The sequence below is a fragment of the Glycine soja genome, chromosome 4 (assembly GCF_004193775.1).
Source record: "Glycine soja cultivar W05 chromosome 4, ASM419377v2, whole genome shotgun sequence".
NCBI lineage: Eukaryota > Viridiplantae > Streptophyta > Magnoliopsida > Fabales > Fabaceae > Glycine > Glycine soja.
The window spans coordinates 2086381-2112520 of record NC_041005.1 but is presented as its reverse complement, the minus strand read 5'-3'; the positions used below and the strand labels follow the sequence as shown (position 1 = coordinate 2112520).

Below are 26140 nucleotides of genomic sequence, written 5' to 3'. Positions count from 1 at the left end.
GATTAATTATAGGATCCAGTACTTAAAAAATTGTTACTTTAAGTTTTGAAAAAAAAAACATGAAGGTAAAAAAGTAGTAAGATATTTTAGTTGACAACAAATGAGAAAAGTATTATTCATAAATTATTTGTAGAATTCAAAAATCATAAATATAACATTATTTTACAACTTATAATACTTAAAGTCAATAATAATCATAAAATATAATATTGTGTTAGATTGAATTGGATTGAGTTTTGGTCTAATTCAAAATTTCAAATCCGTCACCCAATTTAATTATAATTGATTTCATTAAATTAAAACCAAACAAATTCAATAATCCAATATAACTTAAAAAAATCTAACTGGATTGGATTGAGGAGATTTCTAAATTGGGTCTAATCCACTTACAAAGAATGACCCACCTGCAAACCCGAGTTGACTCAAACTGATCCGAATAATGAATTGAATCATTTATATATTTGGATCAAAATCAAACCAAAACAATTAAAATTGTTCATGTATGGATTGAGTCACAGGTTTAGATTTATAGATTCGTTGACCAGATCCATGAACTTGTATATATTGAAAACTAAAAAAATATTTTGACAAGTAGGGGTTGTGTTTAAATTCTAGAGTTGTTTGGTTTGATTTTAAATACTGTTAATATTGAGACTCCAAGTGTTAAAACTTCTTAAAGTATTATTTTTAGGTGTATTGTTATTTGTTTCACCTTTTTTCATAATTATTTTTCCTATTATATTTATAATATTAATGAATCATATTTTGTTCATTTGTTTTTGTAAATTTGGTTGCAACGAATTTAATTATAGCAAATCTAATTACAGTAAAACTTATTGCAAAAAATTAATTTATAAAAAATAGTTGTGATTCATACTATTATAGTAAATTAATTTATAAAAAATAGTTGTGATTCATACTATTATAAAAATATTTTATTTTAATTTGTATTAGTCTATTTTGGAATATTATGTTGATGATATTAAATGAATAAATTTTTACCACTTTCAGACAGTTGATAATATTGTGTTAATTATATTATATATTTGAACTAATCATGATATAAAACAATAGTTTTAAAAAAATAAAATTTAAATGGTTAACTTGTTGGTCTAAACTAAAGCAAATTGTTTATGAATGGATTGGGTTGAGTTTCAAAAAAAATTGTAAAAATCAAACCAAACCAAACCGATCAAATTTAATTGTGTCCTGAATTTGATCAAAATCAATGCAAAAACTAACCTGTAAACAACCCTAGAGCTTAATTTGCCAACCAATTTGCAACCAATACACATGGTGAATCTTAAATTTTATAATTTATCATATTTAATTATAAATGATTAAAACACAATTTATTGGATAAACAAATAAGGATATTGTGGTCTTTTGATATCAATAAATCTTTTTTATCCATTCAAAAAAGTTAAATTTTGAAAAAAAAAGTTTATGCAATGACAATGATCTAAATTTTTTTACATTTAAAATAATTTAAATAATATTTATGATTGAATGACATATAAAATTATTTTACACTATTAGTGTATAAATGTTAAACTCAACAAATATTATTGAGAAACAATCTTTTATGAGAATATTCTTTAATTTCATACTAATCCGCCTCTCAAGTGAGTTTACAAAACCATTTAAAATTATTTATTATTTTGGGAATTTTTATTGCTTGGAGTATCTTATTTCATACTGAAAAAAATTAAATCTTTTAATATAAAACATTTACAAAGTTATTACCAATCGTTTCTCAGAAAGAATATCATCTGTTTTTTATTTTTACCATATATATTACTAAATTTTGAAATACAACAAATTAATTAACGCAATGCCATTTTTTTTGGTACAAAATCTTCAAATATCTTTTCAAAGAGCTACTTTAACAGGTAGTCATTATATTATATGATGATATCATGGAAGAAACAACATGATTTTTTAATGGAACCGTTTGATTCACTAAAAAATTAAAAAAATAACACAATTTTTTTTTGTTTTATATTTAATTTTTAAGTAGAGAGTCAACATGAGTGGAAGAAAGACAAGTAAGCGCATCAATAATGAAGTTGCTCTATCTGTATAGCAATGGTCATGCTTAATCATTTTACAATGATGTCCTTTTCTTTAAACACTTTATATGAAAAATATTACTCTCTCGTAATAATTAATAATTTTTACAATATATACTATTATTTGCAACGAAAAGTAAAGTTTATACTACGACCCAAATCTCCCGATCCATAGTTTCAGCCAACAGTTTTTTTTTTTTTTCTTCTTAAAATCTATGTCCTTTGTAATAAGGCTTTATCCAAATACGTTTTAGAGATATTCAAAATTAATTTTGAAGATTCTTTTACTTTATTTGTCTATATTACATTATTATTAGTATATATAAATTGTAAAAACGCGTCTCCGAAGAGAAAAAAAAAACTGTGTTTTGAATTATTACTACATCCATCCACGTGAAGGAATTAAAATTAATTAGGTGCCAAATGGAAAATAGTTGACAGAATCTTATCTTAAAAACGAAAAAAATAAGAAGAAATACAAGGCATTAACACACCAATAAATAACAGCGTCTCAAAGAAGTTAACCAGACAAGACAAAGACCATGAGATGATAGTCGTAGGAACCACGGTGAGAAGAGAAGAAGAATTATTATTACACACAAAACAAACGCAGTTGATGTTGCTGCTCTAGACTGTTCTGCGACTCTTTACGCAACTATATTTTCGTTTTTGCCGAGATAGGGTTTTCGGTTTTCTTCACTGCTCTCTCACCAGGTACTTCTACTGTCTTCGCTATATCCCTTGATCGTGTCAATAAGATTGTTTTTCAAATTTGAGGGTTAATTGATTAGAGATTTTGTTAATTGATTGATAGGGGCGAGTTGTGAATGGAAGCACAAGGCATAAAGTATAAAGCATAAAGCATAGTTAGTTGAGTCAATGGAAGGTGTTGATCAAAGAAATAGTTCTGCATTTGGTGTTCCAGTTCCAAGACCACCAAACCAGAAATCTCGTATGCCACCATCTCACCCTAGTATCAATGTTTCACCTTCAGCAACTCCTTATTCCCAATACCCTCAGCGATTGCGTTCTCCGGGTTCCTCCCATTCGAGGTCTTTGTCTCAACCTCCCATTTTATCGTTGGATTCATTGCCCCCATTGAGTCCTTCCCCTGCTGCTGTTACCTCCATGTTTGACTCAATCTCAACAACTGATATGTCTGTGGAGGAAAGTAATGTTTCCTCTCAGGTGCCCCTCAATAGAGGGCATGCCCTTCTTCCTCCTAGGAAGGGACACCGGCGCTCTAGTAGTGATTCCCCTTTGGGAATCTCTGGTTTTATGCAGTCTTCTCCAGTTCCCTCCGGAGGAGAGAGCTCGGGGTTCGAGAAGCCGATTCAGTTGGTCTTGAAGGCGTCCTTTAGGGACAGCCTGGATGGGGGCCATGCTAATGAGCCTGTTAATGGGAGGAAGGAGGAGGCTGCGGATGATTTGTTCAGGGAATACATGAATTTGGACAACTTTGATAATCTGAACTTTCCTGGCATGGAAGATAAGGACTTGGATAGCAGGACCAGTGGTTCCAAGACAGTTGAGAGCAGCGATAATGAAGTTGAGAGTCATGTCAATGGGAAGGCGAGTGGGGCTCAGGGGGCAAGTTCAAGCTGCTCGGAGGAAAGGAGGGAAGGAGTCAAGAGGAGTTCAAATGGGGAGGTTGCACCGGGTTCCCGGCATCGGAGGAGTTTTTCGTTGGATAGTTCCATAAGGAACTTTAACATTGAAGATGGATTGCCTAAGCTTCCTCCTTCGAAAAATCAAATGGGTCAGCACTCACCTAGCAATTCGATGGATGGCAAAATGTCAGAAACCTCCACGGAGTTTGGAAATGGCGAATTTAGTGCAGAGGAGGTAAAGAAAATAATGGAAAGTGATAAACTAGCTGAAATTGCTTCGACTGATCCCAAACGTGCAAAAAGGTAATATTTTTCTACTCTTGCTCCTTTTTTTCTGTCGCCTACTTTTGAAAAAAATAAATAGAGTGAATATCCATTAATTCATTATATCCCCCGTATGCTTATCAGGATTTTGGCTAATCGTCAATCAGCTGCTCGTTCAAAGGAGAGGAAGATGCGATACATTGCTGAATTGGAACACAAAGTGCAAACTCTTCAGACAGAAACAACCACATTGTCTACTCAGTTTACCAAATTACAGGTGGCTATCATTTGTGACAAGCTTACATTTGCTCTTCTTCTTAGTCTTGTATACTATTTACCCTTATGTCTGCTCTTTCTTTTTTTATGTGTGCTTGCTTGTCTCCAGAGGGATAACTCTGACCTTAAAAGTGAGAACAACGAGTGCAAATTAAGGCTTCAAGCCATGGAACAACAGTCTCTATTGAAAGATGGTTTGTATACATTTCTGTGCTACTTTATGCATCAGTTAGCTCAAACTTGCTTTAACTTTTTTATCTTGTGAAATGGATTTACTTGATGTAGGCACATTTGTGTGAATTTTCCATAGAAATATGATCCTGTGCATTGTGTATGTTTTCTTTTTCAAAATGAATGGACTGTATCTGTATTTGTAATTAGTAATAACAAGCATTTACTTATGGCTTCTATGAGTGATTTTTATACATAATTGTTTTTCTTAGGGTTATTACTGTATCATTAAGTATGCCCATCTCTGCTTCTTTCAAATCAGCCCACTTGGCCTAAACATTTGAATCATCTTAATGATGTTCTGCAAATTTGAAAGCCAACCACATTTTGCACTATTATTGTGCTTTCCTAAAGTCTTTGTTTGTGATAGCCCCTTTCAGACTGCATACCATGATTGCTTGTGTATAATCTGGTTTATTTGCAGTCTTTCCCTTAGATGTTGCCAGTTGAACTGTTTGAAAAAAGAGAGAAAAAGGAAGGATGCAGGGGGCTTTGGTAGTAAAGGTTGAAACAAAAATACTACAGGATTTATATTTTGATGTTTTCATATTTAATGGAAATTCATAACTCACAATTGCCATACTTAAGGATTCCAGTTAATATGAATGTGTGTTTGGTAAAAAGCTAAAAATTCTTTCATATTTTACCCAATGAGATTATGGGAGCCTTACGATTTGGGGAGGAGATAGGCTCCTGAAAGTGGAAAGTTTTATTGCCTCCAACCCTTTCTCATTTTGTGTCTTTTGTTGCTGGTTACCATTGTTCTTTCTTGTTAGAAGTGCTGACTGTTATTGGTTAGCCACTATTTTTATCAAATTTTGACGTTCTCTCTTCATTTATATAGTTACTTTTGTTTGAATTTCTGTAAAAATATTAGGGGAATGAATGTGGTTACCCACTAAATTTGCAGTTTGACTTGATGTTTTTTCTTTGTTTTGTGATTCTAAGCATGGTCTATATAATGATTGTCATGTAAATATGTACACTCTAAACTTATATCTATTGAAGAAGACATCGGCAGTGTGGTTTAGGAGTTTGACCTTGCTAGTATGTATCTCCGTTTTCCTACTTCACCTTCTTCAAAGCACTCTACTCCCTCGATCTTGTGTTGAACACAAATATTTTCACCTAATCTTTCTGTCTCCAAGATCAAGAGGAGTAAATGTGCCACAGGCAGTATTGATTTTTATTTTGAAAATCAAGGAACTGATGAAAGTTATGCACAAAAATGGTTCATTTCATTTGTATGCACTTCCTACATATTTGGGTACAGGGTCCTTTGCAAAAATACATTTGAATTGACAGGATCTTTTTCAGATATTAGTGTCGAATGGCTTGTGCTACTAGGATTACACACTTGCAATTCAACAGCTGTATAACAATCTTCATTGCTGTTTGGGCAGCTCTGAACGAGACTTTGGATGCTGAAGTCCGGCGTTTGAGGCGTGCTGTTGCAGAACTTGGCGGTGAATCCCTCACAAGTTGCATGGCTCGACAGCTTGCTATTAACCAACAAATGTTTGAGTTACAGCATCAGCAGCCCAGCCAACAGAGACATTTTCTACTGCAAAATCACCATACTCAGGAAGAGATAGAGTCTCGATCACAGCAGATTCAAGGCAATGAATTGCATCCCCAGGCACAGATTCAGTCACAGCAGATTCAACGCAATGAATTGCATCCCCAGCCTTAAATTGCAGAGAAATATGTTGCCTATTAATGGTGCCAAATAGTGGAAGCAAAATACTTTTGGACGTGGAGCTGGTGAGGTATAAGTATAATCTCAATCGTACATAAGCAGTGATCTAGCATTAGTTTGCTTGAAGTTTCATAAGATCGGTTCATCATCTTTATTTAATTTATTATTTTGACTGTTTTACCTGCATACAAACGCGGACTATCCTATTCATGTAGTAAACCTTATTGTCATGAATACAACCCACCTTTCTCTATTGAGAGGGGTCATGTTGTTGCATAATCTATGTTACTCTATAAATTATTGTTGATTGGTGGACAAATAGGGCAAAAGCCCAAACAAAAGAAAACTAAAGAGAAACTATAACAGAGGTATAACAACCCCAGGCATTACGAATGAGATCAGTTAACACCAACTCCCTTGGAGGAGAGTATATGAGATGATAACCCATATATTTGTGCCAAGTTTCAATTCCCTATAGTGTTTTTTTTAATGAATTCAGGATATCTTTCAGCCGGAAGTACTAATTCCTCGAGATATTGAAACTTATTAATAGATGTTATTCCATTCACAGAGATGTTATTTCCTATCAAGTTGGCACACACACTGATTCTGTTCTCTCTGCTTGGGAAAGAAATATTCCACTACCTATCTTTCCAGGCTTGAGTTTTCTAGAGCAGCTTGCTACCTATAGGTCTGTTATCATTCAATTTCAGAGAGAAAATGATTGAAGCTGAATCTGATTCAACAATCACCTTACTATTTTTCCATGCTCCCAAGCCGTTTCCAACCCCTACGAAGTAGCCCACATGCAGTACAACATTATTGTGCTAACCAAAAAACCCCAATCCTGAAACCATTGTATAATCAAACCACCACATGCTGTATCTTCCGGATTACCCCTAGAAAACTCCATCTGTATTCTAGTTTTTATTCTGTGAGCAGCAATCTCACGTAATTTCAAATGGAGTTTTAGGAAACTTATGTTCATTTCTAGATTTTAACAATGCGTACAAGGGAAAGTGGTAAGTGGACACCTATAATGTCGAAATTTTGAATCCTAAAATCTATATTTTGAGTTTCAGAGGAGCATGTTATCTAACTATCTTTTCTGGCTAAAAAAAAGGCAACACAGTTCAAAATTTCTAACATATACAGAGTAACACTTGGTTGTTAATTTTTCAGAGCCAAACTAAAAGCAAATCATGTTCATTTCTTTCTGTTCGTCAATCTTTTGCGCTATTACAAACAAACAAAAATGCACTTTTCAAATTATTTAGTCAAAGTTTATTAGTGACTAAAAAATGGTAACTATCTTACATTGATACAAGTTACATTAACTAACTTGATCTAAAAAGGTTGGTAGATTTCTTAAGCAAGATATTCAATTATTGGTCATGTGAATGAAAATAATTTTATTGGAAGAAATAAAACTTATTTAGGTGATCGGTATGTATTGAAAGAAAGTAGTAGCATTCTTAATGAAAATTATAAAAAAAAGTTACATTATTCTTGAATTAATGAAATTTTTATTAAATAGATTTATCTTATAATCTACTGATAAATTAAAAAATATTATATAAATCATCTTTGTAAATTCATTCAAAATTATTTAACACGGCATCAATGTCCATGTAATAGTTAATGCAATATATACTTTTGAATTATGTTAATAGTAATTATTTGATCATCTTTTATTATTATTCATTTTTTTATAACAATTAGCATGAATAATTTGAGTAATATATAATTATAATTTAATGGTACATTCATAAAAAAAATTTATAAAATATACTGAGTCTCTTATTTTTGTTAGAGGTAAGTTTCCACTCTTTTATTTTTTTGTTTCTCTCACATCTAATTCGCGTTCGGATCCTCTACAGCAGATTGCCTCTGCAGCGCCTCTATAGCAGTTTACTGAACCGTTGGATACATGATGGTTCATCATAATAAAACCTACAAAATCAAACAAATCGTATCTATAGCTAGCTTTATGTGCTGCCAGTAGGTGGACTTAGAGACAATGTTTTTTCCAATTGTCATATATATTTTATTATATTTATATAAATAGGTATTAAATTTAGTGATAGTTACTTTTTAATTAATATGCTTTTAATACATATAAATTCATTTAAAAAGGTATACATTTAATAAATACATATTTTTTTTATAAATTTAATAAATATTTTATATTTATACTATAACAAAATTTAATCATATAATATATTTAATAATTAAATTATATAAGAAAAACTTCCATATTTTTAAGCAATAAGCTTTACGTGCAGGAGGTGGCTCATGACCGATGGCAAAAAATAATGTATTTCTTGTGGTTTATATTTATAATTAAGTATTTTAAATAAATTAATATAGATTACTTTAAATTCAACTACATAATTAAAAATACAGTTTATATACAAAATATAAATATTTTATTATCAAATATATATTTTGTCTATGAATTTTAAAACTATATCATATTTATAATATTATAAAATTTATTTATGTATTATATTTAACTAATAAAATAATTAAATTTATACACAAAATAACTCCCTTATTTTTTTAAACATTAATAAAAATAATAAATTTTTAATGTACATTTTAATACACACGCATATACATATATTTATACACAGTATATATAATATTTAATAATTTTATCAAGGATAACTATATATCATTATTGATAAATACAAAAATTAATAGTATGAAATGAAAAAAATGTTTAATTACATATTTAGAGAAATAATATATAAATATTTATGGTCTACTTACCTTTCATAATTGGTTATTTTAAAATATTTTCTTATAAATTATAATGATTAAAAATAAGGTATTTTATGAATAATAAATAAAAAGTGGATTTTTTTATTATATATATAGCACGTACGTAGCGGTAAAGCAAATAGATTTGTTTGATTTTGTAAATTATATTATCAGTCATCAGATATATCAAACGGTCTAGGAAGTCACTGTAAAGGCGCTGCAGAGACAATATGCTAGAGAATCCGAACGCATCTAATTGTCTAATATATAACAAATTTTTGTTATCTACAAATGGGCGTGTATTTTGGGGCTTTGAGTAATGAGTGTTTGGTAGTAGAAAAATAAAACACCATTAAATTTTAAATTTTAATGCATTTAATCTAGCCCCTATTTTTCATGGATGATATTCAAAGCCACTTGGAAGCTATTTTTATATTTTTGCAAATAAACTTTGATTTCATCATTTTTTTTTTTATGAATACGAGAAGTTACAAAAAATAGTTCTTCATTTTATGATTCGAATTGTTTTAAATATCATTCATCTGATTAAGTCGTTTTTGAGTTGTATTAGTTTTGATGAAAGCCCGTGAGGCTATTCCTCCTAAGGGTTTTCTATATTGTTTTTGGTAGCTCTTTACTTTTAGCGAGGGGTACTGTCTTATACTCTTATTAACTTTTGATATATTGTAAATTTGTAACTACAATCATAGAGGATAGAGACCGATTACTTATTATTAACTGTATTCGATCAGAGTCTTGATGCATATATAACTGCATTTGCCCTTTGGACTATGATTGGTTGATGTATATGAGAAGAAATTTGGGTGATGGTTATGGATATATGCTATTGAGTAAACGTGGTTTCCTCAAATTATAAGAAAAATCTTGCTAAATTTTATAATTAGGCTTATTAGGTTAAATGAGCAGGCAATGCTTGATCTTTAGTTGTTCTTTTTATAGGATGAAATAAAGACAGCAGAAACGAAGAACAAAACCGAAACTACAAAACAACAATGGAATCGTCTAGCAGGAGGTCCATGACTTCAATAGGAGGAAAACACCAATCTTCAGCTTGAACACTTCTATTCAGGCACCAACGGGAAAGCTTAGTCTTTAGTTTGAGTCATAACATTTATTTTTCAAATAGATAAAAAAGATTGTCCTATTTTGTTTTTAATGTTTTCTATTTATTGGTGAAGATTACATATTCCAATTTAGCAAAAGTGCTGCCTTCCACTACTCACTTTGCTGTGGTTTGTTATGACCACCTACATAATATTAGAATTTATTATTTTTGGTTTCAAGCACGAACTAATCTTTAGTAGACAGTTATCAACATTTGTAAACACTTATACAAAGAAAGAATACAATGAAGAAAGATAAAGAACAATTATGCATTATCTTTTAGTGTAATTAACATAGTATAACTTAATCCTCTCCATAACATATTGAGATAGGAACATTTTTTGATAATATTTCTCATATTTACAATTTTAAAAAAATAAACCTAACATTACATGTATAAGAGAATCAACATCAACATCTTATAATGAATTAACAAATGATGATACCGATGTGGAATAAATGTACCAATTTTTATTTTTTAAATGATTGATCAGTTATATATAACTATATTGTAAATAAAGTTTAATCCTTTGTTATGCTGAACAAATAATAGAAAAGTGTTAGAAATATATTTTTTAACACATTCAAATAATATAAAAAAAGGAGAAATAAAAATCAAATCCAAATATAAATTACTCTAAAGTAACATTGAACAATATACTATCTCCTTTTCTGTCACGGGGAATATAGGCTCGGGCAAATAAGATTTTGTTTAAGTAAGTTTGGTCTGTTTAAAAAAATTAGGACCTAAAGTTAGCCAGTTATATGTCATAGGTTTGTTTGTAGATATGATCTGACCTTTTGTAAAGCCTAATTTAAGTTAGCAACCTGTTTAAAGGCCTATCATATTAAAGTTTTAAGATATACTTTACCCATCTCTAAATAGGATAATCAACTAATAAGCCGATGAACAAAAATTATATGTTAAATAAATTAAAAATTTGAAAAAAATTGTTACTAAAAACATAAGACAAAACTAAAAATAGGTAGGTTGAATTTTATAAGAATCAAATGTAATTTGTTTATGTAATACAAGTTAATTTTTAGGATTTAATATGACTATCATATGCTAACTTATTTAGAAGTCCATTTTACAATAAAAATTTAAAATAACCATCAACGTATCCTTAAATAAATTACTAGCATAACTTTATATACGTCAATATGTTTATTATTTTAAAGTAATTAAACACATTAAAAAAATATGTTATTTATATTTATTTAAATAGGTTGATCGGTTATGTTTAAAAAACTTTTTGAATGACCAAAGCCTGGACTTTTTTTAATTAAATATGCCTTTATAAAAGTTTGGACTAGTTTATTTTGATAAAAGTTTGGTTTGGCTTGTCATGATATAGGCCTGGCCTTAAGCTCTTATCGAATTGTCTGATGTATTTTAATCCTATTTTTTGTATGTAACTGGAGTTGGAGTTGATAATTTGTATTGTTGGACTAAAGTGTGAAACAAGATTGAGTTGGATTACACCAAATTTCTTTCACACTACAAGTTTCATGGTCGAATTCATCCTTATGTCAAGCAAGCCAACGGCCCTAATAGGCTGTTATAAAAACAAAACATATTTAGTATGCAAAATTCTAAAAGAAATATATAATTTTGTAAAAAAAAAATATCGAGTCGGATACAAGCCTTTTTCTTTTACATAAATTTAATGAGTCTAACTAAGCCTGTTGAGCCAATTGAATCTTAAATCAAATTGCTGGTTTTCTTTTATAAGACTCTTTTGTCTAATTTACAAATGATTAAAAAATTAATTTAGTTAATCATATTAAATTTGTTAAACTTGTTTGTAGTATATTTACATTAATCTTTTTCTAAAATTACTCTTAAAATTATTAACACTTCTTGTCTCATTTATGTTACCCAATTATTTTTATCAATGTAATTAATATATGACTAAATTGTTTTAATCTTCACAAGAAAGAAAAAGAATTTATCTTATTAGTAAGTTACTCCTGATTATTTTCTATCTAATTAATTAATAGATAGTTAGTTATTTTTCTCATTACTTACAAACGAAAAGAACAAATTATCTTATTAATTCATAATATTTACTAGTTATATGCTAAAAAACTATAAAAGAATTAAAATACTTTGATAGAAAGTTAATTAATAGAAAAAAAGTTAATTTAAAAAAGGTCTTGTGAAAAGAAATAAACAAAATTCAGAAAAGAGCAACTGAGGTCAGATGTAGTACTTATTTTCCGTGGGTCTAGTATCTACTACTACTAGGCTGCTAACATGAACGAAGCATTAATTTTGCGCGTGCTACTAGTTAGTAGTAATAATAGTAATTAGTAGTAATAATGAGTTGAGATAAAATAAAAAAAATTAAGAGTGTAACATTTACGCTACCTGCAAAATCAATCAGAGCTTAAAAAAGAATACATAAAAATATAAAGAGTAAATAGAGAGGGACAAATTCCGATGCAGGCAACGACAGAGCAGAGCCAAATCTATATGATTTGTTTCCCTTTTTAATATTATATCTATTTATTTTATCCAATATCCTTGCACTGTTACAGTTTGTTTCCATTTATTCAATTAATAATTACCAATTTTTTAGATGAATAATAATCAAAAGTTGGGTTGTTGCTACTCTCGAAAATCCAAGGACAATCCCCTCTTTATTATCCTCTTTTTTTATATTTGGGAGCACTCACTTCTTCTCACTCGGTAAAATTGAATTAGGGTTTCATTTTCTTCTTCTTCACCCCACTGTCACTGCGCAAATCCAGTTCTCCCCTTACCCTCTCCCTCGGTCCTGATCTTTTCCCGCCATTTCCCGCGTTTCTTTTACCCAGATTTTGAATACTAGCCGTTGGATCTGCCATTTTTTTCAATTTTTTTCGACCGTTGCTCTCGCCGGAGTGAACGGGAAATGTCTGCGTCCGAAGCGGAGAAGAAGGTCGAGGAGGAAGAGAAGAAGGAAGAGGTCAAAGGGGGAGAACTCCTGTTCTGTGGTGCCACTTGTTGGGATATCATTGGTCGTCGTAAAGGCCCCGTCGACGGTAACCTCGTCTCTCCCTCGCGCCTCCGTCCTCTCGTCGGCGTCGATATTCGCTACGTCGCCTCCGGCTGCGGTAACTTAAACAAAAAATTGTTTATTTGTTTTTATATTCACTTCTGTTTTTAGTTATTCTGCCATGTATGACTCGTGTTTTGAATTGTGTTATCGTTGGTGTGAATGCAGTGTCTTGTCATTGCGTGGCGTTGGACGTTGAAGGGCGTTGTTATACATGGGGACGTAATGAGGTATAGCTGTGAAGTTTATACACACTACCACTAATGTGTTTCTAGTTTTAAGTTGTTGAAGTTTTGACTCTAATTTGTGAGATTTGTTGTGCAGAAAGGGCAACTGGGTCATGGAGATACGATTCAGCGTGATAGGCCAACTGTGGTGTCTGAACTTTCCAAGTGAGTTAATCATTTGTTGTGGGTGGATGCCATTTGGTTTCGCCGGCTTCAATATACTTTGGGGGGAATGTTCTGTTAAAGTTATTAGCGTGTTTGTGTATTATGAAGAAGCAACAATGTGTTTCTGCTTTTTGGTTGATTGTCTGTTTGGTGATTCGCCAATGCAAAAAAAAAACGGATTTGCTCTTTGATTTTTTATTGGATGTTGATTTTTACGTTTGTCTATCTATAACCTTTTTCAGCTCAAGGGTTGATTTTGTATCAATTTGTAGTTAGTTCTGTCATTGTTTCTTGTAATGCTAAATTTCTTTGATATTTAAATTGAAGATACAAAATTGTCAAAGCTGGATCAGGGAGGAGCCATACAGTTGTTGTTACGGATGATGGAAATTCCCTAGCATTTGGATGGAACAAACATGGACAACTAGGTTCTGGTTCTGTGAGAAATGGTATGTTTGTTTTTAGTGTATCGATATAATTCTGCAATTTCTGCTACGCATTTTTAATGACAACAATTGTTTGCTTGAATGTTAGTGTGGTCCATGTTTTTTCTTAGGCTTTTTTGGATATTTTATGAGTGGAATAGATTCAATGATGGAATGGAGTAAAGCTTGTAGTTATTTGGGTCTTCAACGATGGAATGGAGTAAAGCTTGTAGTTGTTTGGGTATTCAACCATGGAATGGAGTAAGGCTTGTAGTTGTTTGGGTATTCAACCATGGAATGGAGTAAATCTTGTCGTTATTTGGGTATTCAATGATGGAAGGGAGAAACGTGGACCACACTAACATCATCCCCTATTTGGAAATTCTAGTTTAGCGTTATTAATCTCGGACCACATCAGCTGGTCTGATCGGTTCGACCTGAAGCTGGACACGTGTCCAGTCTGGTCACCTCTTCGAATCAGAAACACGTCCACCCGCTTGACTCGTTTAAAACCCAACTTGAATTGGAATAACCAAGTTATTCACACTGTCAACGAACTAAGTTGTTTTGCACATTGTCCAATGCTTGCTCGTCTAATCAAGCTTGACAACTCATGCTGGTCAAGTTTGCAGCTTGTCCAATCAGACTTTTGGGCTCACTGTTCAAGGTGGTTCACATAGTCCAGTATGTAAATTTGCACAGATATTGAATTTTGTGTGCTGCAGGAGAGTCACACGAGAGGCACAAAGGAGTTGGAATTTGCAATTGAAATGAGATAGTCGGGCTGGAGTCACTAAAAGGATTGAGATTTGGAAATTTAACTTTACGTAAATTGATAACGAAATAATTTTGCATAAAAAGGGATTTGAACCCAGGAACTACTGGTGGTAGCATGGATGCTTAAAAAAACTTAACCACTACATCAAAGCTTATCATTATTACTTATGTAACAAATATATCTTAAATAGTTATTTTCATATAAAATTTTAAATTTTAATATATACCAATTCATACGTTTAAACCAGTGACCCATCAACCCAGTGCCCCAACTGACTCAGACCGGTTTGGTTCCGATAACACGGATTCTAGTGAAAGTGAGCAGAATGGTGACAATGATAAATGTATTCTTCCAATTTTCCCTTATTTCAAAAACCATTTTTTTTCTTATATTATTACTATTTTATTTTTGTGTAGTATTGAATAAGTATCACTAAAACAAAAAATAGATATATCTGTTTTTCAAATAAATGCCTATGTCACAAGTTGGGAAGCAGTTGTGCACTGCAAATGCAAATAGATATATATCTTCCTGTTGTACTTTTGTTTATGAACGACTAGGGGGTTGCTTTATCTCATAGAGAATGACAATTTGAATTTCTTTCATGCTCTGTCTTGTGCAGAAATTGAGTCATCACCTGTTCGCTGTCTTGTGTCTGAAGTAAAACATACTGCTTGTGGTGGTGACTTCACTGTGTGGTTATCTTCCATTGAAGGAGCTTCTATACTGTATGGTTTCTGGATGAAGATTGCATTCAGTTTTCTTGATTCTCTGTCTACAGGCATGAATATTCTGTTCTTGCTTGGGATGCTGACATGCTGTAGTTGCTGACTTTCAATTTTTTCTTTTGCTTTGATTCCCAGGACTGCTGGGCTTCCACAGTATGGGCAGCTTGGGCATGGAACAGATAATGAGGTATGCTAATGGAAGATGTGTCATGGTTTTTGTTGTCCCAAGATGTGTGAATGCCCATATTTTAATTTAAATCCTTGGGATTTAGGGAACTGTATTCTAGTGGTTGTATATGATCTCTATCATCTCTATTATCTTCAGATTTAAAGGCCAGTTGACCAGATGCCGTGTGCTTGGGGCCATTTAGGTACCATTGAGGTCATAATGGTTGCTAGGGTTTAACAAATCTTACTATTACTATGATTTAATTTATGATTTAATTTTGATTTATATTTCCCCGTTGCTATGGCAGGCATATGTTTTAACAAAGTTCTTTAGTGCTGGTATCTTTCCCTTGGCTTTAGTGCATCAAATTAATCACTTATGTTTTCTTGAGATAATTATTTCAGTATACTCAGTTTAAGAAAATATTTGCAAGTTTTAAAATAATATTATTGGAGTCAATATTTGAATTTTCTGCAGACTAGATATTTATGCATGCTTTTGGTTGGATTTTATGAAATTTAAGGCCTTGATTCCTTTAGTCTTACTCCTAGTGTAAATCATCTTTAATAGCTACTTTCTCCCTTGCTAATGATTTGGTTTCCTTAATTTTTATCTCTTACCTGTGAATAAATATGTTTTATGTGGTGGATATTCTTTCATTCTCTGAAAAACAGAATAATAATCCATTTAAAATTTGTTTATTTGAAAAAGAAAAAAAAACTATTAATGATAATAGGCATGCTTAAAATTTGTTATAGTTGCAGATTAAGAAACATCAAAAGAGAATTATGGGATAATGGACATGGAGGTTTAAACTAATTAGTAATTGTAAAATAATTAATCAGGTTCTGTATTATACTTTTGCTAATTTGTCTTGTGAATAATGGACATGGAGTTTTACTTGATCATCTCAGTGATTTCATGCTCTGTAGAGAAGATACTCCATGCCAACATGAATTATGAGGATTATATAACAATTGAAGGAATAATATATCATTATTTTTCTTCAAGAACAAGTTAATTTTATTACAAATAATATAACTAAATAAAAAGTTATTCTCCAAAAATGACCTTGGTTTGGATATGCTATTAATTTTTAACTCATGCTTTGTCTACCTGAAAATTCAAACCTTTTGTTTTTTTAATTCACGTTTGATTCCACTTGCTGCAATATACATTCACATGCATTGGGCCATGAAGAATATACAGCTTTACCTTTACCTAATTTTTCATATACCTGCAGTATAATTCCAAAGACAGCTCTGTGAGGTTGGTTTATGAACCCCAGCCACGTCCTCGAGCAATTGCTGCTCTTGCTGGGGAAGCAATTGTCAAAGTGGCATGTGGAACAAATCATACAGGTGGTTGTTATTCCTTGCTTGATCTTGGTTATATAACCTTATTTACTACTTTTCCTTAATGTTTTTGTTTTGGATATTTAGTGGCGGTGGATAAGAATGGCTTCGTCTACACGTGAGTAATCCTCTAGTCTCCTACTTCATTGTTTTACTTCCCTGAGTATAGTTATATGTGTTGATTACTTGGGTGTTGGGTGTGCAGGTGGGGTTTTGGTGGTTATGGAAGGTCAGTGCTTAGTTCGAAGTTGGGTTGGCAATGTTTTGTGAACTCCCAATAAACCTCAAATATCAGATAATTCTTATTCAAATTGGTTTTTAATATCTGGTTCTTACTCCTTGTGTTCAAAATTTCATCAAGCCTTATTGGTTCTGTAGGCTAGGACATAGGGAGCAGAAGGATGAGTGGGTCCCACGACGTGTTGAAGTTTTTCAAAATAGAAATGTTTTGCCACCCGATGCAATCATATCAGCAGGTTCTGTGAATTCTTCATGTACTGCAGGTATGCCTCACTTGATAAATAAATTACACACTGGCATTATATTCCTCCTTCATAGCTGTTATTATGATGCTTGCTTTCTTTTTGGTAATGCGTGTTATGAACTGATAATATTGATAGCATGATGATTTTTTTTATCAAGTGTCAAAATACATCTTATGTCACCAAGTTCCTGCACTAAATATTAAAAAGAATAAAGAAAAATATTTGAAGAGGATACATATGAAAATGAAAACATTCTTGTGTTAGATACTGGTATATTTATTTTAAAATTTGTTTAATGGTTAGTTCATGGTTTGTTAAAAGAGTCCAACCTCTAGAGTCTTTGCACCTGTTGCTAAGGCTCTCCCTTCTATTAATGTATTATTGATCTGAATCTGTACTTAATTATTTATAATTTATTCCTTTACATAAGTGAATAAAAAAGTCTCATAACTTTGGCAACAGTTAATTCAATTTATGCCACTGGTTATACTGACCAACGAAATGATGTTAATTGTCTAAGTATTAGCTGTGCTGGCTTTTCCCATCTACAAGATTTCTGTACTTTTTTCAAACCTCAATTGGTCAGTGTATTACTTACAAGTTAATAATTGAACACCTTTCTTAGTATTTCCAATTAAAATATTATAATTTATCTCTGATCTGAACAATCCCTATTTAAATTATGATTTTGGTTGGTTACTTCCACAGAACGGCTTTTGGTTTCAGTTTCAGTGCTGGTTCTTTTTTCATTTCAGGTGGAGGGCAGTTGTATATGTGGGGCAAATTAAAGAACACTGGTGATGACTGGATGTATCCAAAGCCTCTAATGGATTTAAGGTTGTACTATATTCCAAAGCTTTTCTCGGTGTATAAAATTTTCTTGATAAGTTATCTTTTCCTTTGACTCTTTTACTTGATGTTGATCAAAGTATTTCATATTTACTTTGGTAAATAGTGGTTGGAATCTACTATGCATGGATTCAGGCAATATGCACCATTTTGTTGGGGCTGATTCCTCTTGCATAAGTTGGGGACATGCTCAGAATGGAGAGCTGGGATATGGACCTACTGGACAGAAGTAGGTGTATGCAACTCTTTTTTGGGGCGAATGGGGTTGTTGGGGGGAGTAATATCTAATTATTTGTGTTGCCTTGATTTTCTTATTTTCTAATCCTGTTTGCACTTGCCCATTAGGTCTTCAGCTGTACCCAAGAAGGTGGATTTACTTGAGGGTATGCATGTAATAAGGTAGGTAGCAACCATCACCTTTTTTTCCCATTTTATCTTGCCTGCCTTTTTGTTGATGCTGCATATTCTGTTTTCCACTCTGAATGTCAACTGTCGAGTGGTTTTCTTCAGTCTCAATTTGTTTTTGGTAGCAAAATTTGGCATCAGTTAAGAAGTTATGCTTTGATACAATGAATATTATTAATAAACAAAAGTTGCTTATAAATTATGTGATATCTTTTTTATACAATTAAGATTGCTATCTGTACGAAAAAGCAAAATGAGTAATGTTCTAAATATTTTCTTATTTTCTAACAGTGTTGCTTGTGGTATGGGTCATTCCATGGTTATTGTTGATAGAGCAAATGTTGCTGATCGACTTGACCAGGTAGCTCTTAAATTTTACCTATTATTATCTTAGGAGTTCATTAGCTCATGTTTATTGTATTAAGTTCTCAAAGGATTAACTAGGTCTTGCTATATTTATGCTTCTTGTAGCAGAAATCATCAAATTCTAATGAGTGTTGTCTTGAGCTATTTGTGTTGAATATGACAGGGAACCAGTAGATTCTTTGTAATAGGTTTTTTCTATCTTTGAATCTTATGAATAGATTTAGAGAAGCTGTGAGTTTTGTCTAGTTTTGTACACTGGTTGATATGTAGTAAATTTACATCTAGTTATTTTTTTGCATTATATATATAGGTATATTTTGTCACTCTTCTATTTTTATTTCTGAAATGTTGTCCACCATATGTCCTCTTCACATCACATGTCCCATGTAGTTTACTATACCTAATGCATTCTCTTTTATAATATGATGTCTACAACACCTAACGTCTCCTTTATCTGCAGCTTGATATATATGATGGGAAAGCTTTTGGTGAAGGTATGCTACTCATTATAAATTCTAATTACTTTTAGGTCTATACTGTACAATCTGTCCAAATTGCAAAATGCATCAGTGTGTATCAGTTTGTGGCTGCTGATTTGAGGGGAGTGGGGTGGAATCCTGATTTCTGGAGATATCTTCCTGATCCATCTTCAGTTGACTGTTCAGAAGGCTTTAACAATCTGGTAGGAGTCTGAACTGGTGCTGACTTCATTGTGCTCTGGCTGCAGGTAATGAGGCCGTAAACACAACTCCAGTGCCTAAGCAGGCTGCTAAAAAGGGTGCAAAAGGAGCTGACAATTCAAAGAAGAGGAAACAATCAAAAGATTCATCTGACTCAGATGAGGATGCTGAAGAAAGTGAGGAGGATAGTGAGGATCAAATTAATGGTGAGGCTGAGGCGAAAAGGCCACGTGGTTCTGGTAAAGGCCGAGGTAAGGCACCCAAAAAGTCAGGTGCTAAGGGAAAAGGGTCGGTCTCTGGCCGTGGTCGGGGTGGGACTGCAGCTAATAAAAACAGTTCTAAATCCCCTCAGGTGAAATCTGGTAAGAGAGGAAGACCCCGTAAGTCATAACTTAGATTTTTGTCGGAAATTTTGTTCTCTATACCTAGAGAATGTAGCGTGTAATTCATTGGCAGGTGATTATACTTAGTGTTTTGTTGTTATTATAATTCAATCCCGCTAACTATTTAATTCAAAGTTTAGAAACATGTTGAATTTGCTAACTGTTTTTTAAGACGCAGTGGGAAGAATTGCCCGCTTGTTATAATTTTTTTTTTTTTGTAAGGGGACGCTTTTATTGCTTCAGTTTACCATAAGCCTTTGGATGTGCCCTCTCTATCTTGTATACCTTAATTGTTCTGCTAACTTGGTGGGATGCTTGTTGATAAAGTTTGACTGTTTGAGGCGGATTATGTCGTTTTAATTTTTTTAAACTATTTTTGTATTATATAAGTGTGAGCTCTGACGCATTGGTATGGATACACAAGTTAAATTCTTAAAAAGAGCCTATTGCAGTGGTGTGGATATGGGTATCTACCCTTTCACCTCTTCGTTTGAGTTGCATCTCAAGTGAATCGGGTTTTCCCCAGCAGAGCCTCGTGTAATTACAAACGGCTCAAACTCATAATCAAACGATATAAATGTGGTTTTTTTTTAGAAGTTATTAGAAAACAATTGTGCTTTCAATTAATTTAAGTTTAAAACATTGTCCTTTTTCTCTCTAGTTCTACCTGCATATTATGGTTCTAACCAGTTTACACGCCCATGCTAATAAGGGTTGCTTTGCTTAAGTATGAGTAGGAGCCATTGTTGCACTTTTAAAAGTTTAGAAATCTTAATTTATTGAACTATTTACAACGAGATTGCCTGTAAAAGAGTGAAAGCAAAGCAAAGATCAAATGTTGCTGTTTGTAGTACTCTTGCGAACGCTAAAATATATTAAAGTCAAATTTTTAATAAGCGCAAAATAATTCGTAACTTTGAAAAAATAATTAGACATTTAGAAGCTCTCAGTTGATATTATATAAATTAATGCCAGATAGAACATTTTCTAAAAGAAAATATTACATTGATAAATCAAACATTTTTATTTATTTAATTTAATTGTTATAGCATCAAAAAATGTTTAAATACCTGTTGTGTCCAGGTTCAATTGCTATACAAGATAAAAATTGAAAGCTATGTTTTGAAAGGCCCGGGTATGATTTCTGTTGACAACAAAGGACTTTATTTGATCCTTTGGTCCATTCTGACAACAGTGTCTGAAAGTCACATGCTAAAACAAGATCATTTTGTAAGCTATTAGCCGATGTGTAATCCCTATTTCGGAGCATGTCTTTGGGCTTTTGTTTTAGTAACAGTTGTTGGGCTCTGATTTCACACATGCACATGTGACACTGCACTCAGTGGTCAAAGCTCACAATTTTGGAGTATGATTCTGAAGTCAAGCATGAGCATGAGAGGAGGGATCCAAATTCCAAAAGCATGCAGTGAGCTGTTTTGTTTACTGAAGGGTTAATGATTAGTTGGGAGTGAGGAAAGATATCATGTGAAATATGTCAGGTGGATAAGCTTTAAACGAGATGAGGCCATGCACATGCAACAGCAGCAGCAACACAAACCTTTTATGATTCACTCACTTGGCACGGTTGATGCCTGCTTGGACGAAATATTTTACGAAACAACAACGTTGTGGCTGTCTTTGTTGGATCCCATGTGACACTGGGCTCCACCACACCTACGCACTCACCATTAATTGGGTCTATATAGTTGGCTAGTCATGTGCCGTTGTACCTAAACGTCATTTGATTGTTGTTCACCTCAAATGTGTGTATATTCAAAAGGATATATGTAATAATATGTGATTCACTTTTTATTTTAAATATTTTATTGATTTTTGTTTTTATTTTTATCTTTCTATCATTTATTCATATTATAAACTTTATCACACTTATATTTTTTTTTCTTTTTCTCTAAATGTAAAATAACATATAGAATGTCTATTAAACATTTTTCTTACTGGTACACACCTTCATTCCTTCTGCCTCCACTCCGGCTGGTACTGGTAGGAATAAGAAGGAACCCATTACTGATAATGAAAGCAATCTTACGTGGCTCTCTGATGATTGGGACTCTCTGCTTCCACTGAGATGATAATCCTAGCTACCAAAAAAAGATCATTATTATGAATCAAACGTTTATGATTAAGTCAATAAATTAGTGTGTGGTTATACCAAAACATACACTGCATGAGATAACAGCTATTTGTGGTAAAAACTTGTGGACCAAACTCTATCGAATAACTAATCATTTTTGTTTTTTCTTTGATCAGATATATTCTCACAAGTATGGCCATGAGACAACGTACGTACCCTCAAGCTAGAGATAGTGGTTAAATAGACTTTTCCTTGATATGTAAATCTCTCTTGGAGTTTGAGTCACAACTTACTTATAGCCAATGAGTAATATGATTGAATAATCATGGTGTTCTCGTTTTAAGATGATTACTGATATTATGATGCTACATTAAATATTTAACTAATTCAGGTTAAGTTAGATAAAGTTATTATAGATAACCAAGACTCTACCTTTTCAATTTTCAACGCAATTGTAATTGAAAATTTGAATTCAAAATCCTTGTTTAAACTAAAACAGCTTTGTCTATGCATTTGGTGATCAGCTGTTTATGATTTGACAAGTAAAAAAAGTAAGATTTGAAAAGTGAATTAACAAATAAATATAAAAGACTAGACGGTTTTTCTTTTCATTTCAAAGATAATTTTGAATGCCGCCAAAGTAAATTCCTGAAATTGCATACAAATGATCAGACACGAATACATGATTCATTCTGTTGTTTATTCTTATCTGTCAGAAAATTAAAACAATAAGGACACAATACATGATGCTGTTTGACTTTTCCTATTTGCGAAAAAAATACTTTATTACGTTAACCGCAAAATACATTATAATTTTGACAATGGTTCCGTAGGAAATCATTCGTAAAGGGACTAGTAGTGTTTGACTTAGTATTTCAAGGTCTTTTTATTCAACTAAAAATAGGGTCAAACATTTTTTAGAAAAAAAACTGTGATTCTTTTTTAAAGAAACTAATCAGATGGTTTTTTTCTTTAAAAAAAGGGGCTGAAAAAATTGCCCAGGTAATATTGAAAAATTAACATTGCTCAGACATATATTGAGAGTTTTTCTTAGAAGTGATTGGTCACATTTGATTTAAATTTAAGGACAAATAGTTTGCATATTTAACTATTTTTTTAAAGATTACAATAACTTATCAGAAATAACGCAAATAAGCAGTTGACGCAACTAGTTGAGTAGGCCTTTATTACGAAATTTCACTTTCCTTCAAATACCAATTAGAATAAATTTTTATAATGACTGAAAGACGGGGGCCTATTTTAATAAAATAAATTGGATTTATATTGAAATTTAATTTGTTATAAAATATTGAATATCGCCTATTTTTGGAAGTTTTTTTTGTCAAATATTTTTATCTCATTGATTAGAAAAGTATACGTAACCATATACGTCCGTATCAAAACTTTCCACTTAAATTTCCTTAAATAGATGTCATTTAGATGGCGAGTGTAGAGACTGCACGTTAAGTGTGCGTTTGTTTTCCAAAAAAAATACTTTTTTTTTAAAATTATAAAAATATCATTTTATTTTATTTTCCAAAAATATCATTTATTATTATTGTTATTTTGAATTATGTATATATGTTCATATTTTTTATATCATATATATTCATACATAAGAAACAGTAAAAATAAAATAAAAAATTATTTTTTATACGTAAGCTTAAAACAAGATATATATGATGATTTTTTAAACTAACTAATATAAGGTAGAAAACTTTATTTTAGAAGATGAAGGGTCTATTTTTTAGAAGTTAGGAAGTGTCATAAGTTAAACAGTCTATTTTTTAAGAGAGAAAAAAAATACTTTTTAATTATTAATCATCAACTATAATGATCACTGAGAGAAGAACATAATATTAAAAAAAAAGTTGTTTGTTTAAATCATTTCATAAAAAAAGCTATACTGTAAAAAAAATAAAAATAAGTATAAAAATTAACAAAAGCTCTGACCCAATGAATCGAATATAATGCTAAATTTCCAACAAAAGCGTTGCATCCTTGTCTTAGCGTAGGTTCCGGTTGGAAGAATGGGCGACACGACCATGCTGTCAAGTTTGTATGTCCTTACCCCTTAAGTTCTTAGATGATAAGGACTTAAATATATATACCTTTTCTTTGTCTGCATAAATATATACTATACTATACTGCGTCTTTATTGGGATGGGGTAGACATTTTATTTTTCAGGTAAAAAGAGCTTTTATTGAGATACCCTAACGATGATGAATTTTGATTTTTCTTTTATTCTTGCTTTATTAGTTTGTTTATGTTTTTATTGCATCATTTATTATTATGTTTTTTTTCTTCTTCTTTTATTTTTCTCTTCCTTTCACTCATCTCGCATTTCATAAAAAAAATATATGAGAAAAAACATTTCTATTATATGTAAGGAGCAAACTTACATAATTAAAATAAAAGACTTACTCCATATCACAAAAAGATTTTAATACTTTTCAATGTTTAAAAGACTCACTCCATCTCACTAAAAATTAAAAGCAAAATCAATGTCAAATAAATATTTAAAAAGGCCAAATTAATAGTTTATTAAATTATATATGCGACTTATATTTTACTTATTATAATTTTTTAAATTGTCGTAAAATTAGAAAGCAAGATTTTTTCATTATTATTTTATATTAATATCTTAATTAGCTCATTTAATAATATTTTTTGTTAAATATTTTAAATGATACTGCTTTGGAATTGCATTTTGACTTCAAATCTATTACAAGCTTACAAGTTACATCTCACTTACTTCTTAGTTGATAGTAGGTGACCAACCATTATATATTCTTCTTCTAATTATTTTTAAACTACTTTTCAGCAAACTTACTTAATCAAAACTTGGTTCTAATTATAATTTATTTTAAGAATAATTAATTAAGCATATAATCAATTATTGAAATAATATGTTTTTCTCACTTGTTCCAATCACTCCCTCTATATTGGGTCTTTACTCTTAAGGTACATTCTCTTTTCTTAAGTTTAAACATGAAGCTTATTGTGTATCAAAGTATTTTTGAATAATTATTTCCATTACCGCGCTGTGTGTTCGATGATTAAGTATGTTTGGGTACACATCCAACACACATGTTTATTAATAAAATCACGCCATTATGTTTCAATTACGCAGAAGCTTGTAATTGTCGCATCTGCTTAAACGCACGTATAACATATCAGGATGCAAAAGTAAACACGTTTGAAGAGTGGCACAATTACTAAGTTGTTGTTGTTAGAGTACCAAGATTGAATCCTATAAACTTATATGGCCACATAATATATATCACCTTTTTCTTAAATTCCATTAAATTTTAGAGGAAAAAAAAATGCTTCTAAGATATTTCCTATTTTAGTATAGGTTGGCATGTTTAAATAGATTTAAAAGTATATGTTGTTATATAAATTGATAACAAGAACAACTCAAAGCAAGGTAAACAAAATAGGAATACAACTATTATTTTTTTTTATTAGTAAACATTAATTGGTTAATTTTGTTAAAAATGTCAATTGGAAAATTTAAATCTGTAATTTTTTCTTTCCTTCACATTTCCCCCAATCACGTGAGAATACAAGTATAACTAAGTATGTTGTTGCAACGCATATTTTCAAAATCAAGACAACCACATTACAAACAAATAATAACAATAAAACAAAATAAAAAAAAAGTATCTATCATCATATGACCCATTACCATTGATTTTTCAAGAAAAAAAAAAGTAAAACGAACAAAATCCATTCCTCTACCCAAAGCAAAATCTCAAGGAAAAAAAAAACAACTACAACAAAACCGCTAGTAGAACATATGAAATTCAAAACTTAATCTCAAATTTGTACCTAGATTTGTCAAAGACAAGTTAAAATGCAAATGCTACACAATCCAAACCCTGGAACGTCAAATCAGTGGACGAAGAAAATCAATGGAAAAGGAGGATTCAGAATGCCGAA

At 31.5% G+C, this 26140-nt stretch overlaps 2 protein-coding genes across 2 annotated transcripts; both read left to right on the top strand.

Moving 5' to 3' along the window:
• The first annotated feature begins 2570 nt into the window (after nt 1-2570).
• Nucleotides 2571-6459, top strand: LOC114408595. Its single transcript, XM_028371695.1, has 5 exons — nt 2571-2786; nt 2887-3985; nt 4091-4223; nt 4332-4416; nt 5857-6459. The coding sequence occupies exons 2-5, from the start codon at nt 2952-2954 to the stop codon at nt 6144-6146; spliced, it is 1542 nt and encodes a 513-aa protein (XP_028227496.1). The 5' UTR covers nt 2571-2786; nt 2887-2951; the 3' UTR covers nt 6147-6459.
• Nucleotides 6460-12648: 6189 nt separating this feature from the next.
• LOC114408594 (protein RCC2-like) lies at nt 12649-20448 on the top strand. The gene is made up of 16 exons (XM_028371694.1): nt 12649-13145; nt 13256-13317; nt 13412-13479; nt 13807-13928; nt 15305-15410; nt 15546-15597; nt 16823-16940; nt 17022-17052; nt 17140-17163; nt 17313-17437; nt 18175-18256; nt 18375-18497; nt 18614-18667; nt 18965-19034; nt 19500-19533; nt 19767-20448. Exons 1-16 carry the CDS (start codon nt 12944-12946, stop codon nt 20108-20110), a joined length of 1617 nt encoding a protein of 538 aa, XP_028227495.1. The 5' UTR covers nt 12649-12943; the 3' UTR covers nt 20111-20448.
• The last annotated feature ends 5692 nt before the right edge of the window (nt 20449-26140 follow it).